Source organism: Phascolarctos cinereus, unplaced genomic scaffold (genome assembly GCF_003287225.1).
Source record: "Phascolarctos cinereus isolate Bilbo 61053 unplaced genomic scaffold, phaCin_HiC Scaffold_9;HRSCAF=440, whole genome shotgun sequence".
Taxonomy (NCBI): domain Eukaryota; kingdom Metazoa; phylum Chordata; class Mammalia; order Diprotodontia; family Phascolarctidae; genus Phascolarctos; species Phascolarctos cinereus.
The window spans coordinates 28,208,188-28,225,244 of NW_027556402.1; the positions used below are offsets into that span (position 1 = coordinate 28,208,188).

At 36.3% G+C, this 17,057-nt stretch overlaps 1 protein-coding gene across 1 annotated transcript in view; it reads left to right on the plus strand.

The window, feature by feature from the left end:
• The window catches only part of PTPN13 (protein tyrosine phosphatase non-receptor type 13), a 210,869-nt gene that overhangs the window by 82,033 nt on the left and 111,779 nt on the right, over positions 1-17,057 (plus strand). Inside the window, 2 exon segments of the mRNA XM_078148659.1 lie at positions 15,185-15,280; positions 16,138-16,234. Of these exon segments, the coding sequence (XP_078004785.1) occupies positions 15,185-15,280; positions 16,138-16,234 (193 nt within the window).

Below are 17,057 nucleotides of genomic sequence, written 5' to 3' on the forward strand. Positions count from 1 at the left end.
TCTTTTTTTTTTCAGTAAATTATAAAAAGCATTGCCCTCTGTGGAGAGAGTGGGAGTGGGAGGTGGCGGTGGGGAGGAGGTGGTGTGGGAAGATTGAGAAATAAAGTCAACAAGCATTTATTAAGCACCTATGCTGTGGTGCTCCATTAGACTGTGAATTCCTGGTAATATAAAGAAAGGGAAAAACCACTTCCTGTTCCCAGGAATTCCCAAGGAATTCCCAGTCTAATGGAGGAGAAGAAGTTCAGAATAGCTGCTAAAAAGAGTGAGATTGAGAGGATTACCTCAGAAAAATGAAATCTCATTTGAGATAAGCTAAGGCAAATTTCATTCATTCAGCATAGTTACATGGCTTCCTCCAACTCTGATTAGTAGCCCACTAAATAGGAGAGGAAGAGGGGGGGATTATGAGCACCGTTCATTGCTGTGGTTTGTCAAGGCCTGAAGGAGGCAAGGCAATGCAATATCGAACTAGTTTAGTTAAAACAGCAAAGCCAGAGCTGGGGCATTGGCTTGAGAGAGAATTATGTGGTGTAGGGGCTGCAGTTCTCAGTGAGAATAAGGAAGGGAGATGGGAGGACAGGATAGATGTTGTTGTTATTTATCATTCATTCTCTGTCCTGGATTGTTGTATTGCTGAGAATAGCTAAGTCATTCACAGTTGATCATCATACAATTTTGCTGTTACCGTATACAATGTTATCCTGGTTCTCTTTACTTCACTTTGCATCAGTTCATGTCTTTCCACATTTTTCTGAAAGCATCCTTCTCATCATTTCTTATAGCACAGTAGTATTCCATTACAATCATATAATACCATTTGTTCTGTCATACTCTAATGGGCATCCTCTTGATTTATAATTCTTTGCTACCACAAAAAGAGCTGCTATAAATATCTTTGTACCAATATGTCTTTTTTTTTCTTTAAATCTCTTTGGGATACAGATCTAGTAGTGATATTGTTGGGTCAAAGGGTATGCACAGTTTTATAGTCCTTTGGACATAGTTCCAGATTGCTCTCCAGAATGGTTGAATCAGTTCACAACTCCACCAACATTGCATCAGTGTCCCAATTTCCCCACATCCTCTCCAACATTTCTCTTTTTTTCTTTCATGTTAGCCAATCTGATGGGTCTGAGGTGGTACCTCAGAGTTGTTTTAATTTGCATTTCTTTAATCAAGAGTGACTTAGAGCATTTTTTCATATAACTGTAAATAGCTTTGATTTCTTCTTCTGAAAATTGCCTGTTCACATCCCTCTACCATTTATCAGTTGGTGCATGACTTGTATTCTTGTAAATTTGATGTAGTTCTCTATATATTTGGGAAATGAGACCTTTATCAGAGACATTTACTGTTAAATAAAAAACCCCAACTTTCTGCTTTCCTTCTAATCTTGCCTGCATTGATTTTTTGTGTGTAAAACCTTTTTAATTTAATATAATCAGAATTATCCATTTTGTGTCCCATCATGCTCTCTTTCTCCTGTTTGATTATAAATTCTTCCCTTATCCATATAATCTGACAGGTAAACTAGTCCATGCTCCTGTAAAGAGGGAGAATGTCTTTTCTCTTCACTCCTAAATCAGTGACTGAGAAATTAGTGACTTTCTTCCACATTCTCTCTTTTCTGTTTCTTATGATGTAGTTATAATATGTCTCCCTACTCATTGCTCTTTGTGTGGTTGAGAGATCTAAGAGTATATTCCTGATAATAGGGATTGACGTAGAGCAATGACTCTGGGGATCTTCATTGCCTCAGACTCTCAAGGCAGTTACACAATAAATACCAAGTGGACACAGGACAAAGACCTGTTAAAACTAAGCCCCAAAAGAGAGTTGAAGATGTATTCATTTTGAGAAAGAGGACTTTGTGGCAGCCTATTTTATGTGAAAATCAGGCTGTTCACTCTCTTCTGTTAATGTTGTGAGCTCCTCTTGTTGCACTCAGTTTGGTCTTTCCTATGAAAAGCTTAAAATCTGTATTATGCAACTGCATTATGTAGTCAGCCACTCCTTACCATTCATACACCCCCCTTTGCGTTTCATTCTCTTTAGTACATTCATCTCGAAAGTTACAGACTTCTGTCATTATACTAGCAAAGTATCAGATTATATGAATAAAGGGTAAAACTTAACATGTGCAGTATCTAAAAGAGAATCCTATGGATGAAATGGAATTTTATAAGCCTTATTTTCATCATTTTTTATTAAAAATTAATTTAAACTTCAATTCCTGTTTCTTTCTCAGTATGAAAAAGTGATGATTAATGTAATGTGGAATAATATTTCATTTATTTCACAAAAATTTTTTTGACAAAATAATTTTTACCTTTTTGTGTTTCCAGTTTGATCTTTCACTTTTTTAAAAAGTCATAAGCAGTGATTTGAGTTATCTAAATGAGGTCAAATGTGTACATACTAAGTACATTAAGAAAAATGCACATTTATTTTACGTGTGGTATTTTTGAATATCATTACTGTATGTATTGTTAAGATCCTAGCCAATAAATGAAAACATTTATTATTTGTCTGCTGTATGCTCATTAATAGTATTCAGATTGGTTTTGGTTAATGTGAATATGGAAAAAATCAGTTATTTTACCAGCTTGGGGAGCCTGCTAATATGGAAACTCCTTTCCACAACTTCAAATTACAGTCCATTTCTGATTTAGTTGATAAGTCTTAAAGTGTCTTAAGAAGATTCTTACACAGAGATTAACAGGGTCTCCTCGGGTGAGACAATTAGTGGCAAAAGTGGATTTGAAAGCAGATCTTTGAAACTGTAAGCCCAGGATTCTAACCATTATGTCCATCTGCCTCTGCATATTTTATTATTTGATTTATTTTAGAGAAATAGTACATACATACAGATTTTCTAACCTAGAAAGGACCTCAGTGACCATCTTGTCCAATCCATATCCAAAAAAGTATCTGCACTATGACATAGTCAACAATCTCTATTTGAAGACTTCCAAAGTACAGCCCATTGCACTTTTGGACAGATCCCGTTATTAGATCGTCTTTCCTACTTTGAAGCCAGAATTTGCCTCTTTGCCACGTCCGAGTTCTTTTTAAACTGTGTGGCCCAAAACTGAACACAATATCCCAGCTGAAGTCTGATAAGGGCCGAGTAAGGAATGATAGTCACTTCCTGTTCCTGGAAACTAAGCCTCTCCTAATGCAATCCAAGATTGCATTAGCCTATTCGGCTACCATTATCAAATTGCTGGCTTGTTGAGCTTGCGCTCAGCTTCAGTCCCCAAAACATTTTCAGACAAAATTCTTTCTAACCTTTCTTCTTTTATCCTGTCCTTTTGCAGTTGATTTTTTGAAGCCAAGTTCCAGAAATCGCACTTCTCTCTCCTGAATTTCATCTTTACCAATTAAACCCAGTGATGTAGTCAGGCAAGATTTTTTGGATCCACCTCTCTCAACATTGTGTCATTTGCAGATTTTAGTAAGAGTGGCATCTATTCCTTTTTTTCCCCCAAGTCATTCTTAAAATATTAAACAGCATGTTGCAGCAATTTAAAGGCATTTCTCTTATCTGACCTCTGTGAAAGTGGAATATGACAAATTCGCTTGCTTACGAAAACCCCCCTGATACTTGAACATAGTTAACATGTTTATCCATTAGATACATCTTGTATAGTTGACATTGAATCATTAATGATTTCCCTTCGATTATTGCCGTTTTACCATGTCCTGATTCATGTGATTTGTACTATAATTTAGTCTTTTCATCTTCTCCATAAGAATAGTATGAGATATTTTATCAAAGGTTTATCAAATCTGGATAAACTTTATGGAATTCCACTCATCTGCCAATTTGACAATCCTATCAAAAAATTGATCTTAATGTGTCATGGCCTATATTGTTCATAAAACCATACTGACTCTGTAGACACTGCCTCCTTTTCTAGATCTTCATCAGCCATCTCTTTAATCATCCGTTTTAGAATTTTCTCAACAGTCAAAGTCAAGCTCACTAACATGGTTCGTATACTCTCTTACCTTACTTGGAAATCACATCAACATTTGTCCTTCTCTAGTCCTTTGGTACATTTCCTATTCATACTCTTTCAGATATTACTAAGAGCAGCTCAACATTTATGTCTGCCAATTTTTTCCATGCCAAATGATGCAGTTCATTTGGGCTAAGTGACTCGACTGATTATGACAACTTGGTGTTCTCTTATATTGGCCATCAGCTCCTTATTAGCCATTTTTTCTTTTCTTTTTTTTCAAGTTACAGCCCATGATACTAGAATACAATACAACCATGTAGATACAGGTAGCTGAAATTTATTCAACTCAAAAAAAGAGGTAAGAGCATGGCATAAGAATCATACTGACAAATTGAACGATTAAATTTTACAGAAAGGTACTAACATTACTTTTCAACACAGAGATGTTATTTTTAAATATCAATAGAAGTGTGTTGTATAGAGACCATGAAGTAATTTTCATACTACCCACCCTATTTTGATTAAGCCCTTTTAAGAATATTGTGTCTAATAATAATTTTGTTCTCCATGTTAAAAAAAAATAGAAAAAAATGACATATGACCCAGATAATAGAAATTATAAAGAGAATACCAAATAGGTTCTTTTAGGAAATTCCAAAACATGTCAACTGTAATCAGGTATTGAGGGAGTTTCATGAGCAAGCAAACTTGTCATATTCCACTTCCACAGAGGTCAAAGAAGAGAAATGCCTTTAAATTGCAGCAAGAGAAGATATGGCTAAATAAAAAGAAGAATTTCTTGATTTGCAAAGGGATTAAGCACTGAAAATGGTAGAAAAACGTGATGGACTCCATTCTGTTTGTCTTGTCTAGTCGTTCACTTTGCTGGAAGTAGAACTTTGACTTGGATAACCTTTTAAATTGAAGTCAACAATCATTTGTTAATTATCATCTATGTTTAAGTCACTGTGGTAGGTGTTGTGGATAAAAAGTTGGATATGATATAGTCTCTCTCATTTTCAAGAAGTTAACATTTTAATAGGGAAGAAACAGCTATAATACAATGGATAATATAGTTAAGGTAAGGGAAAAAAATAAAAACGAATGGTCCAGGAAAAGTACTATGTGATAGTAGAGGAGGTGTGGTGTCCCTTGGGAGGAGATCTGAAGGGGCTTCATGGAAGAGATGCGCCTTAATTGGTTTTAAATGAAAGTAGAGCCACTTTTACAGGTAGACAAGGATTGGGGCAAGGGGGAGGAATGTGGAGAAACAGAGAGTCCATTTTAGTTGTCAGAGAAAGCAAGAGAAAGGAGAAAGGAAGAGACACAAGCACACAAGAGAGGGACTGTACCTGGTGTTCTGCTCTAACAGTTCTAAAAAGCATGTTACTGTCGTTTGAGTTTTGTGTTTTCAGCAATTTCCTAGGTATTCCATTTGCTTCTATAGCTAGGATTGGAAATTCACTTTGACCAGTTTATGGCAGTCTAGGCTTTAAAAAATAAAAGTATTTTCAAATACTAGGGAAGAGCAAAGTGGAGATAGGTAGAATAGGATTTCCCAGGCATGAACTGACAATGAAGAATCTTGGAGTACTCAGAGGTTATATGATTCTTTAACTCTTTTAGAGTTTTGTTCTGTTTATAGTTGTTATGCCGCTAAAGGAAGAGAATTTGGCTATTTATAAGGAGGAAGGAAGAGACAAGTTTCATTGATGCTTTCCATTTTATTTCTGAAAATACCCATCCCCAGAATTGAATTGAATCCAGCATCATAACAAAGAAAAAGCAAAAATAACTAATACAGTGACAGCCTTGAGAATGTGTGTAGCAATCTGGTTAATAGCGCTGCATTTCCATGCTACCCAGATGGACAATATGCTTCATCACCTACTCTCCAGAGCCATTATTGCATTTTCATGTATTTAGTAGTCATCTTCTCTTTCATGGGCATCTTATTTACATCATTATATATGATGCATATTGTTTTTCTAGCTCTGCTTATTTCACTCTGCATTCATCTGTACCATGTTTTCCATGTTTCTCTGAATTTCTCATGTTTGTTATGTCTCACTGCAGAGTTGTTACATTACCACTATGTGTTCAGTAATTTCTCAGCTCTGTTTCTAGCCCATGCTACCACAATAAGGGCTGCTCTGAAATATTCTTTCATATATGTGAAAGTGTGGGTTTAAGAGACTAAAACGGTGGGGGGGCTGATGATTGGGCTTCTACTTTTTAAAAAATTCTTTTCTACTGTAAAAAAGGGCTGTTATGAATATTTGGTATGCAATATAAGGAGCCTTTGTTTTTCTCATTAGCCTTCTTAGGAATATGTCTAGCATTAGATTCTCCTGATCATAGGCTGTGGACATTTTAGTCACCTTTCTTAGTGTAATTCTACATTCCTTTTGAGGATGGTTGAATAATTTCATAGCTCAACCAAAAGTGTATTTGTGTATCCGTTATGGTTAACAATATTAAAAAAATAAATTTAAAATGAGAATTACTTCTAGTTCATTTAATTTATGTTCTCGTGATGCCAGTACTGAATTATCCTCCTAACAGTGGCATACTAGGAATTCATCAGCCAGCAAGCATTTTTTTGAGCACCTGAGCAGCTCTATAGGCGTGTTTTACTTAATACCATAAATTAGTTCCCCTAAAGCAAAGTGTTAGGTGAATTGATGTTCTGAGAGGCAATTCTGTTAGTTCCACAAGAACAATATTATAAAAGGCTTAAGAGGTCAGTCAGCGTAATATCCATAGCAAGATTTTTTGACTTTATGGTTAGATTTGGTTACGGTGTGTTAATCATGTTTATAAGCAATCTTGATTTGGACAAGTTTGTATAGGATTTATCTTTATATTATGTGTTATATGGAACAGGTTATTTTATTTATTTATAATTTATTTATTTTTAGTTTTCAGCATTCACTTCCACAAGATTTTGAGTTCCAAATTTTCTCCCCATATCTCCCCTCCCCCCACCCCAAGACGGTGTGCATTCTGAATACCCCTTCCCCCAATTTGCCCTCCCCTCTATCACCCCCCTCCCTTCTCTTATCCCTTTCCCCTTCTATTTTCCTGTACGGCAGGATAGATTTCTATACCCCATTGCCTATATCTTATTTCCCAGTTGCATGTAAAAACAATTTTTAACATTTGTTTCTAAAACTTTGGGCTCCAAATTCTCTCCCTTCTCAACCACCCTTATTGGGAAGGAAAGCAACTCAATATAGGTTATCTACATATGTAGTCATGCAAAACACTTTATGGAAGAGATTCTTCAAGCAACATTGTGAATTATAAATAGGAAGTGTGTATATTTTGGTCTCCTATATGTCTGTCTACATGTATGTATGCATGTATTATATACATATATGTACATATGTTGTATATACACATGAATATACACATGTTATGTACACATTCATTTATTCAGCAAATACTGGTAAGCACCTATTATGTTCAAATTCAAAGCAATTAGAACAAAAAAATAAAACATTCCCTGCCCTTAAGAAGATTATAATCTACTGGGAGTGGGTGGCAGGAAGGTCCCTACCTGTTAGGGAGAAGAGGCAAGGCCTTCCACAGGAAATGGAACTTGAAGAAATTTTAAGATCAAAAATTAAACAGAGAAAACATTCTAAGCATGGGGGCCTGCCTGTGCGGAAGTACACAGACTAGAAGTGTTCTGCTGTGTACAGGGAGCAGCAAATAGGCATGTTTGTCTGAAAAATAAAATGCACAAGCATGTAGAGACTGGGAAGAGGGGTATGAGAAATCAGTCTGGAATATGGTTCTACCCAATTGTAAACAGTTTTATATGACAAATGGGGAAGTTTGTATTTTAACCTAGAAGCACTAGGTAACCATGGAAATGTCTTAAGAGTAGTGAAATTATGTGATCAGACCTGTGCTTAATGACTGTCAGCTTGGAAGCTTGCTATAGGCTGTAATACAAAAGGAAAAGTCTGGAGTTGGGGTGATCAATTAAGAGGCTCTTGTGAACATCCAAGGAGAAGTGATTAGGTGCTTGCTCCAGGGCACTGATGTCAGGGAAAGGAACAGTTTGTGAAGGTAGAACTTATATTTCGTGTGTGTGTGTGTGTGTGTGTGTGTGTGTGTGTGTGTGTGTGTGTATGCATATACATGTGAATATATGTATGCATATATACACAATACATTATGATATACATATTTATATACATATAACATTGCATGTTATTTTTTATGTTTTTATTTAACATTCATATGTTCATATATGTGAAACTGAGTTACTTGTAAGAGATGACAATATTAAGGTCATTAGTGGTTCCTTCTTCAGATCAATGAATCACCTTACTATGCTCCCTTCTTTTTTGTTTGATTAGTTTTTTAAGTGATATGCCATTGGTACCTTGTTGACTTGTTATCAGTGGAATTCTGCTGTTGGCCTGTTAGATAAATTGAGTCAGGTTATTGGGGTCCTGACTTTTCTTGTGGCTGAAGTATCTTGAGGACGTCACCCAAAATATTTACGAGGGACTTCCATATCTGTCATTTGTCTTTGTCATTCTCCTTATCTCTTGCTTCAGGCTCGCTCCTATTATGAACACTTTTGAAACAACTTACAGAGAAAATTGCCATTTAATTATATGAGTATTTAAGATACTGTTTTCTTTTTTAAAGTTATCCCCAGATTAAGGAAACCTTTATTTTGGATTCTGAAAGGCTGTTACTGAGCTATCATTCTGGGTGCCTGTAGACTAAGAGAGAGTAATTTGAGAATACATGCAGGGGTGAAGTAGAAAGGGATGTTTCACAAGATTGGAAACAATGGTAATTTAACTTAAAAGATTTAAATTTAACCATTTAAAGGAAAACAATATTGACGTCAGAATTCCGATCAATTCAGCTCTGACTTCAGAGATGGTGGAGGAGAGGTAGTGGCAGGTGATGAATGAGGTAGATAGTGATGGACAGGACCAATGAGTTGGTTTGCTTTGCTTCATTATATTTCTTTGTTACAGGGAGGATTCTCTTGGGGAGAGGAAGAATCAATAAGAAATGGGAGTGATATTAAAATCTCACTGAAATATAATAATAATTGTAAAAAAAGAAATTAGAAGGAAAATTGATTTTGTACCTTCACTGTCCAGGGAGAAGCAGGGTTGCCCAGTTGACATCATTTAGGCTTTCCCAGGAATCTCTGTGTCAACTCAGGATGCACTTATTTGCCTCTAGACCCCTGTCTTTAGCCCAGGGCTTTTCTCTACTGCTTGAGAGAGCATCTCCACATCAAATCCATCTACCAGCAGCAGTAGTCTCTCTGTCTTTCTCATGTGGTGTTCTCATTCTCCATGGCTACAATTATCACTTATACAGAAGATTCCCAGGTCTAATAATAATAAGAGCTAGTATGGACCTAGCACTTTTAGTTTTTGCAAAGTTTTTTTCAAATATTGTCTTATTTAATCCTCAAAATAACGGTAGAATGGAGGTGCTACTGTTGATGTATAGATGAAGAAACTCAGACAGACAGAGGTTAAATGGTTTGTTCAGGTCTATACTGCTAATAAGTCTCAGAAGCCAGATTGAAACTCAGGTCTTCTAGAATTCAGGTCTACGGCTTTATCACCTGAGCCTCCTTGCTGCCTCTGTATATCCAACCTGATCTCTCCCCCAACCTCTAGTGTCATACTGAATTTTATGTCCTACAGATGTTCATGTTGAAATGCAAATATCTCAAATTCAAACGTGCAAAACAGAGCTCATCTTTTCCCTCCGGCCTTTCCTCCCTTCCCAATTTCCCCATTACTCTTAATTCTGTACCATTTCCCCATTTACCAGGCTCATAACCTCCGTGTCATACTCAGCTTCTCACCGGCCCCCATCCTGCACGTCCTGTCTATCGTCTTCTTCTTCCTGCTTTCACATCTGTCCTGAGTCCTCTTCTCTCCATCCCTGCATCTGCCCTTGGTACAAGTCCTCATTGCTGCATGCCTGTCTCATAGTCGTCCCCATCTCTTTGGCTTCCCTGCCTCAAGGCTCTCCCTGTTCCTGCCCATCCTCCACTCAGATTCCAAAGCAGTTTTTGAAAGCTCATGTCTGACCAAATCACCTGCCTACTTAGGAAACTACCATGACTCCCTATTACCTTCGGGATCAACTATAAATGTGGCTTTTGAAGCCCTTCCTAACCTTCCTTCTTTTCCAGTCATCTTGCTCTTCATCTGTTTCCCCATTTTCTAAGATATAGCAATGCTTGACTCTGACTGTGGGCCTTTTTTCTGGCTGTCCCACCTTCTTACCTGATTCCTGGCTTCCCATAAGATTCCATTCTAATCCCAGGAAGCCCTTTTTCTGTAGCCACAGCCCCCTCCAGCCTCACTCCCTCACCCCTGTTCTCTCCTCAAGTTAAGGGCAGGAGAGCCTCAGGTAGGAAGGCCCATTTGGGTGCATCCACTATGAGATTGCCGTCTGTACACACCGTATATATCTCTGTCTTGTCTCTGTATTGCTTTTTGTGTGTTTTCTGCCCCTTAGAATGTAAGCTCCTTGAGGGCAGGGATTTTGTTTTATTTTTTATTCATTTTAAACTTAAATACAAAAGGAAAAAAGGGAGGGAAAGAATTTCCATGTATACAGGAGAATGTAAGAGAGGATTCATTATGAAACAATAAGTTTCCATTTCACAAAAACCTGTGTGATACATCCTATATGTTGTTTCAGAGAGGGATTGTGTCCTTTCCTCCCTTTGTAGCCTTGTTACTTAGCACAGAGTATTGTTGACTATCATTTTTAATTAGGTTCTGAGAACAATGTTATAAATGTCAAAGGGGGAAAGGAGCAGCCTGATAAAGTGGGGGACATGGTGGATAAGAAGTCAGATGATCTGAGTCATTAACTCACATCCTCTGAGTCTTCCTCACTACTCACCCACTTACTAGTGGTGTGATAGTCAAATTAACTACCCTCTCCAGGTGTCAATTTTCTTAATATTAAAACGGGCATGTTACTGTCTGGTTCTTCTGACTCACAAAGGTGGTGGTTAGGATCAAATGAGATGGTGTTTAAGTACCTTATAAACTATTAAGCTTTATAGAAATATGAAGTGATTATCATTATAGCAATGTGTGCTATTTTACCTGTGTCATATCTCATGACAGCACCACTCCTGAGTGGTTACCTTAATGAGAAAGAACAAAAATAAATAAATAACCTCACTATTTCTTTGTACCTCACACGTCATTTGAGAGAACTGTCTCCTTTTTAAGAAAAAAAAATAGTGAAAAAAGGGCATATGTTTCAATGCTTAAAAGATTTTTGGGCAAAATAGAAAACAACAGAATTTTTATTTTTGAGATTTCTTAGTGTTCTGATTTCTAAATAATTAGGTAGTATGTTCAATGCAATTATACATAATTTTTGACATTATATGGCTATCTTTTCTTTTTAAATCACTTTCTTATCTGGATATATCTATTATACCTCCATCCTCAACACAGCAAGCCATCTTTAAACCAGAGAATTTTTTAAAAGAGATGAAAATAGTAGTTCATCAAATCTAGTCAGCATTTCTACCAAATCTAGCAGTCTATGCGTGTCTTATAGTCTCTCTGCATACTTAATTAAAATGATGTTTATTAAAAAAAGTTTATCCAAGTTATGGTGTTTATTTAAAAAGTTTATCTAAGTTAGGTTAAGGGTACAGTGACTTCTTCAGGCAGGGTGGCTCAGTGGGTAGAACAAGTTGAAATTCTGTCCCAGATAATAACTAACTTGGTGACTTGACATTTCTCAGCCTCAATTTCCTTTTTTGTAAAGTGGCAGTAATAACACTTACCTTGTAAGACTTGTGAGGATCAGGTGAGATAATGTATTTAAAGTGATTTGTAAACCAAAATTGTGTTTGTGTGTGTGTATGTACACACATACATATATATACATATATAATATGTATATGTGTCCATTTGTGTATATGTGTGTATGTATACATATCTGTGTGTAATATATGCACACATGTGTATAAATGTTAGCTGTTATCATTAGAAGGGGGGGGGTACAATGGAGAGAGCAGAGGGCCTAGGTACAGAGCCTACCTCAGACGTTCAGCACCTGTATGACCTTGGACAGTTCCCTCATCTGTAAATTGAGGGGGTTGGATTCATTGGCCTCTGAATTCCCTATCCGTTGTTATTATCATGGTTCTTAACCGTTCTTACATTCTCCCTTGCTTATTCTGTAATTTTGAATTCATCTTTTACTGAATCTTAGCATGGCAATGTTAAGTCCCCGCTAATAATTTGCATTGTTTTGTTTGCTAATGGTTTGAATAGGGAGGTCAGGTCCCTGTTGGGATAAATTGATCTGTAGGCTCTTTTCAGATTCTCAACAAAAATAAAAGAGCGCTCATCTTAAATGTTAATTTGAGAGTTGTATGTTGATGGAAAAGTACTATGGCTGTAAGGATGGAGTAAGGGTTTGTCTTCTAAGAATTCTGAAACGTTTAAAAAGCTTTGTGGATTTTGGTTATTTTCACACTTGCTCTTCTATGGTTCTCTGTGAAATCTGGAGGAGACCTGTGGAGGTAGATTCTTCCTAAGCAGTAATCTGTGCTCAAAAGACACTGAGAATCTTCAGTATCTCTGTGGGCTGCTATCACTATTCCAAGAGAAATGGGCCAATTTTATCAATTCTGCAGGGAAAACAAATTATATAAACTTATATAATTATATAAAAATTATGTAAACAAATTATATAAAATATAATTCCAAGTGATTCCAAGAGAAGTTTAGATCTATACTCCCATAGAACCAATTTTGACAGATAAACCTAGCACCAATGAATAAATTCTCACCACCAGCCCTGATGATGACTGGGGAAATGAGGTCTGGCTTCTCAGGGTAATTGGAGATCCCAACAGAATCCTATGGCTGATGAGAGAAGACTTTGAGTCCTTGTGGAGATAGGAACTTTAAGGGGCCATACAAGGGTGGAGAACTTGTGGCCTTGAGGCCACATGTGGCCCTGTAGGTACTCAAGTGTGGCCCTTTGACTGAATCCAAACTTCACAAAACAAATCCCCTTAATAAAAGGATTTGCTCTGTAAAACTTAGACTCGGTCAGAAGGTTGCACCAGAGGACCTAGAAGGCCACATGTGGCCCCGAGGCCCCAGGTTCCTCACCCCTAGATAGGATCATAGGCTTAGGTTTTTTTTCTTTAAATTTTTTCCTGTTTCAAATTATTATAGATATCCTTAATACATGGGTTGGCCATCCTTATACATTTAAAAAATTTTTTACATTTTTGTGGAACTAAAAAAGCATTTTCATAGCATAGTACAATAAAAAGGTGATTGTACGTGATACTGCAAACCTACTATACACAACTTGCTATTCCTTTCAAATATACAAAAAATGTATCATATAAATTTCTTTTTTTTCTTTCCTTCTTCCCACCCTCTACCCTAGAGATGGCTACTTATACTGTGTGTGTGTGTGTGTGTGTGTGTGTGTGTGTGTGTGTGTGTAAAATTATTCTATACATCCTTCTATTTACCAGTTCTTTTTCTGGATGCAGATGGTGTCTGTCTTCATATGTCCTTTATAGTTCATTTATAATAGTCAAAATAACTTAATCGCTCAAAGTTGTTCTTAAAACAGTATTGCTGTTATTGTATACAATGTTCTTTTGGTTCTGCTAATTTCATTTTTCATTATTTCGTGCAAGTTTTTCTTTGTTTTTCTAAAATCATATGAACTCATCATTTCTTATAGCATGGTAGTATTTCATCACGATCATATGCCACAATTCATTCAGCCATTCCCCAGTTAATGGGGATCCCTGCAATCTCCAGTTCTTTGACAGAGCAAAGAGAGCTGCTATAAACATTTTAGAACATATAGGTTTTTTTCCATTTTCCCTAATTATCTTTGGAAATAGACCAAGTAGTAGTATTGCTGGGTCAGAGGGTATATAGGTAGTTTAATAGTTCTTTGGGCATAATTCCAGATTGCTCTCTAAAAAGGTTCAATCAGTTCACAATTTCACCAACAATGAATTAGTGTCCCAATTTTTCCACATCCCTTCCAACATTAGTCACTTTCCTCTTCCGTGATCATAGATTTGGTAATCCAGCCCATTCATTTGACACTTCTGATGGTAGCTGGGTAACCCAGTGGAGAGAGACCTGAGTTTGAATCATGCCCTAGACACTAAGCTCTTTGACCCTGGACAAGCCATTGTTTACCTCAGTTTCATCATCTGTGAAATTCCCCAGGGTTGTCCTGAGAATCAAATAAGATAATATTTGTAAAGTGCTTTGTAAACCTTAAAGTACTATATAAATGCAAGCTGTTATTATTGGTATTGATGAGTAGACTGAGACCCAGATAGGTTAAGTGACTTGTCCAGGGCCACACTGTGAGTATCTTAAGGATTTGAGCCCAGGTCTCTCTAACTGCAAGAACTGATCTTTATCTACTGCACTGTGAATTAGTAGCAGAATCCTTTATATGAAACTAGACAACCATTTGAAGACAAAGGAAATGTAGCTATGTGATCACGACGTACTGATTGACATTTTAACAATTGCCACAACAAATTCCTAACTCCATTTAGCCAACACGCAGAAGGGAAAAAAAGAATTGACAGCAGGCTTGTCAAGAATTCTCTTTTGCTGATGCCCTCTGAAGCCAGAGCTTTTTCAGCTTTGTTAGCAAAAAAAAAATACTCTCGCCCTACTTTACTCACAAACCATTCTCTCTTAAATAGCTTATTCAATTGCCTCTATTATATTGTGTTGATGATATTTATAGAGATATTAAAGGAAACTAATTTTTGAAAGTTTTTTTCAACTATTCTGATAAACTCAATTACTCAAAAAATACTAATGTAAGCCAAAGAAAGGGAAAATATTCATTGTAGTATTTTAGTAAGTGTAATTTTCCTTGGGAGATAGTGACTGCTTTTGTTTTTGTCTCTTTGGTGGGATTTAAAACTTTTTTGTATTATTGTTTTTTCACTTTTTTCAAAATTTTCTTTTGCTATAAACATAAACATTTGTTTTCAATTAATCTTAACTATTTACTTTTATTGCAATGATGGAGTCTGCAAATTTTAAAGATTGCTTAAAATATTTTTATTTCATGATAAAATCAATAATTTTTTTTTTGGCAAATCAGTTAATGAATTCCAATGCTATCATGCTTTGTTTCGTATCTTTTAGAACCAATTCGAAGATACAAACCTTACCACAGTGATATCTATAGTTCTCCCAGTGAAAGTCCATCTATTATTTCTTCTGAGCCAGATTTCCGACAAGGTAAGAAGCATTAAATATATTATCACAGATCCTAAAGATCTGATGACTAATCACTCACTTTATGTAGCTCATTAAAGATTTACAAAGAACATTCTTTGCAACAACCCAGTAAGATTGTGTAAATATTATTTTTATTCCCATTTTACAGATGAGAAAACTGGGACTCTGACAAGTTAAATGACATGTTGGGGTCACACATTAAGTGTCTGAATTTTGATGAGAACCTAGATCTCTGCTGATTTCATGTCCCCTCCACCATTAGGACATCTGCACACCACATGCACACATAGTGTATTAGTTTGAGATGATATTATGTAGTATTTGTCAAAAATAGAAATGGTGCTAAACATTGAAATACAAAATGGTACAGTAGAAACCTCATTGGCTCTGGAGTCAAGAAACCCGGGCTCAAATCCTGCCTGCGATGCCCATTGCCTATTTGATGTTGGGTTAGACTTTCATGGGCGTCATGTTTCCTATCTGCAAAATGAGTGTGTTGAACTAGTTGGCATCTGGGAGTGCCTTCCAGCTAGCTCTAGAATGATGCTATGATACTGGAGGAAATACAGAAATTTAAGAAAACTCCTGTAAAGTTTCTATTAAAAAAAAATTCTCAGACCCTACTACCATATTTCCTTAAAGGACTACTTGGTTATTTTCATTTTGGAAGAAATAGTACATTTTTAAAAAAAAATTCATTTCCTTTAAGGTGTTTCTTAATGCTGTAATGGCTTTGTATGGTGCATGTAAATCTGAATCTTTTAAAATAATTTTGCTTTTTAAATTCTTGCTGTTAAATAGAGTTATCTTTATGTTTTTAATCATTCTGATAACTATTGATTTTGTTTATACATTAGTGAAGAGGAGTGAAGCTTCCAAAGTGTTTGACTCCAGTGGTGGACTCCAAGGGGTAGATGAAATCTCTTCAAGCCATGGACAATCACAGAGACCAAGGTAGGTAAAATATTAACTAATGATAATAATTTTTCTGCATTCACATTTAGTAGTTATTCCACTGAGCAAGGAATTTTTTTTCCTTCCTCTCTTCACTTCCGTCCTGCTTTCTTTCTTTCATCTTTTTGATCTGCTTTTATGCGTATGTTAAGATTATGTAAAATTTAACTAGTCATTACCTTTTCAGTTTTTTAATCTATTAATCAAATTGATTTGCCTTTGGTTATTTTGTCTATCTGTGCCTCACTTTCCTGTTTTGAAAATGGAAACAATTATATGTTCACTTTGTACTACGTAGACGTGCTGTGAGAAAAGTGCTTTGTGAATTGTAAAGGATTATATAAACATAAACTAATATTATTATTAATTTGAAATCCTAGTATTGCTTTGCTTTATATGGACTGTGCTTTGGACTGGCTATCTCCCATTCTGGAATGCTTTCCCTGTTACCTACAATCTCTTAGCTTCCTCAAGGCTCAGCTCAGATTTCACCTTCCATAGGAGGCCCTTCTCCACTCTCTAACCCCACTTCCACTCCCTGCTTTGGGTACCTTCTAACTGAGACTGCATTCCATATATTATGTACAAATCTTATTTATACGATTTTTTAATACGTTGTCTCCTCTGTTAGAATATTGGCCCCTCAAGGTCAGGGACAGTGTTTTTGCTTTTCTTTACATCCCCATTACTTAGCACAATGTCTGACACATAATAATTACTCCCTAAATGTTTGTTGATTGATTGACAGATCCTTACCCCAACTCACGTGGGGCTGAAGTGAGCTGGAGGAAATTGGACAACTATGCTTTTTGGGGACATTCTA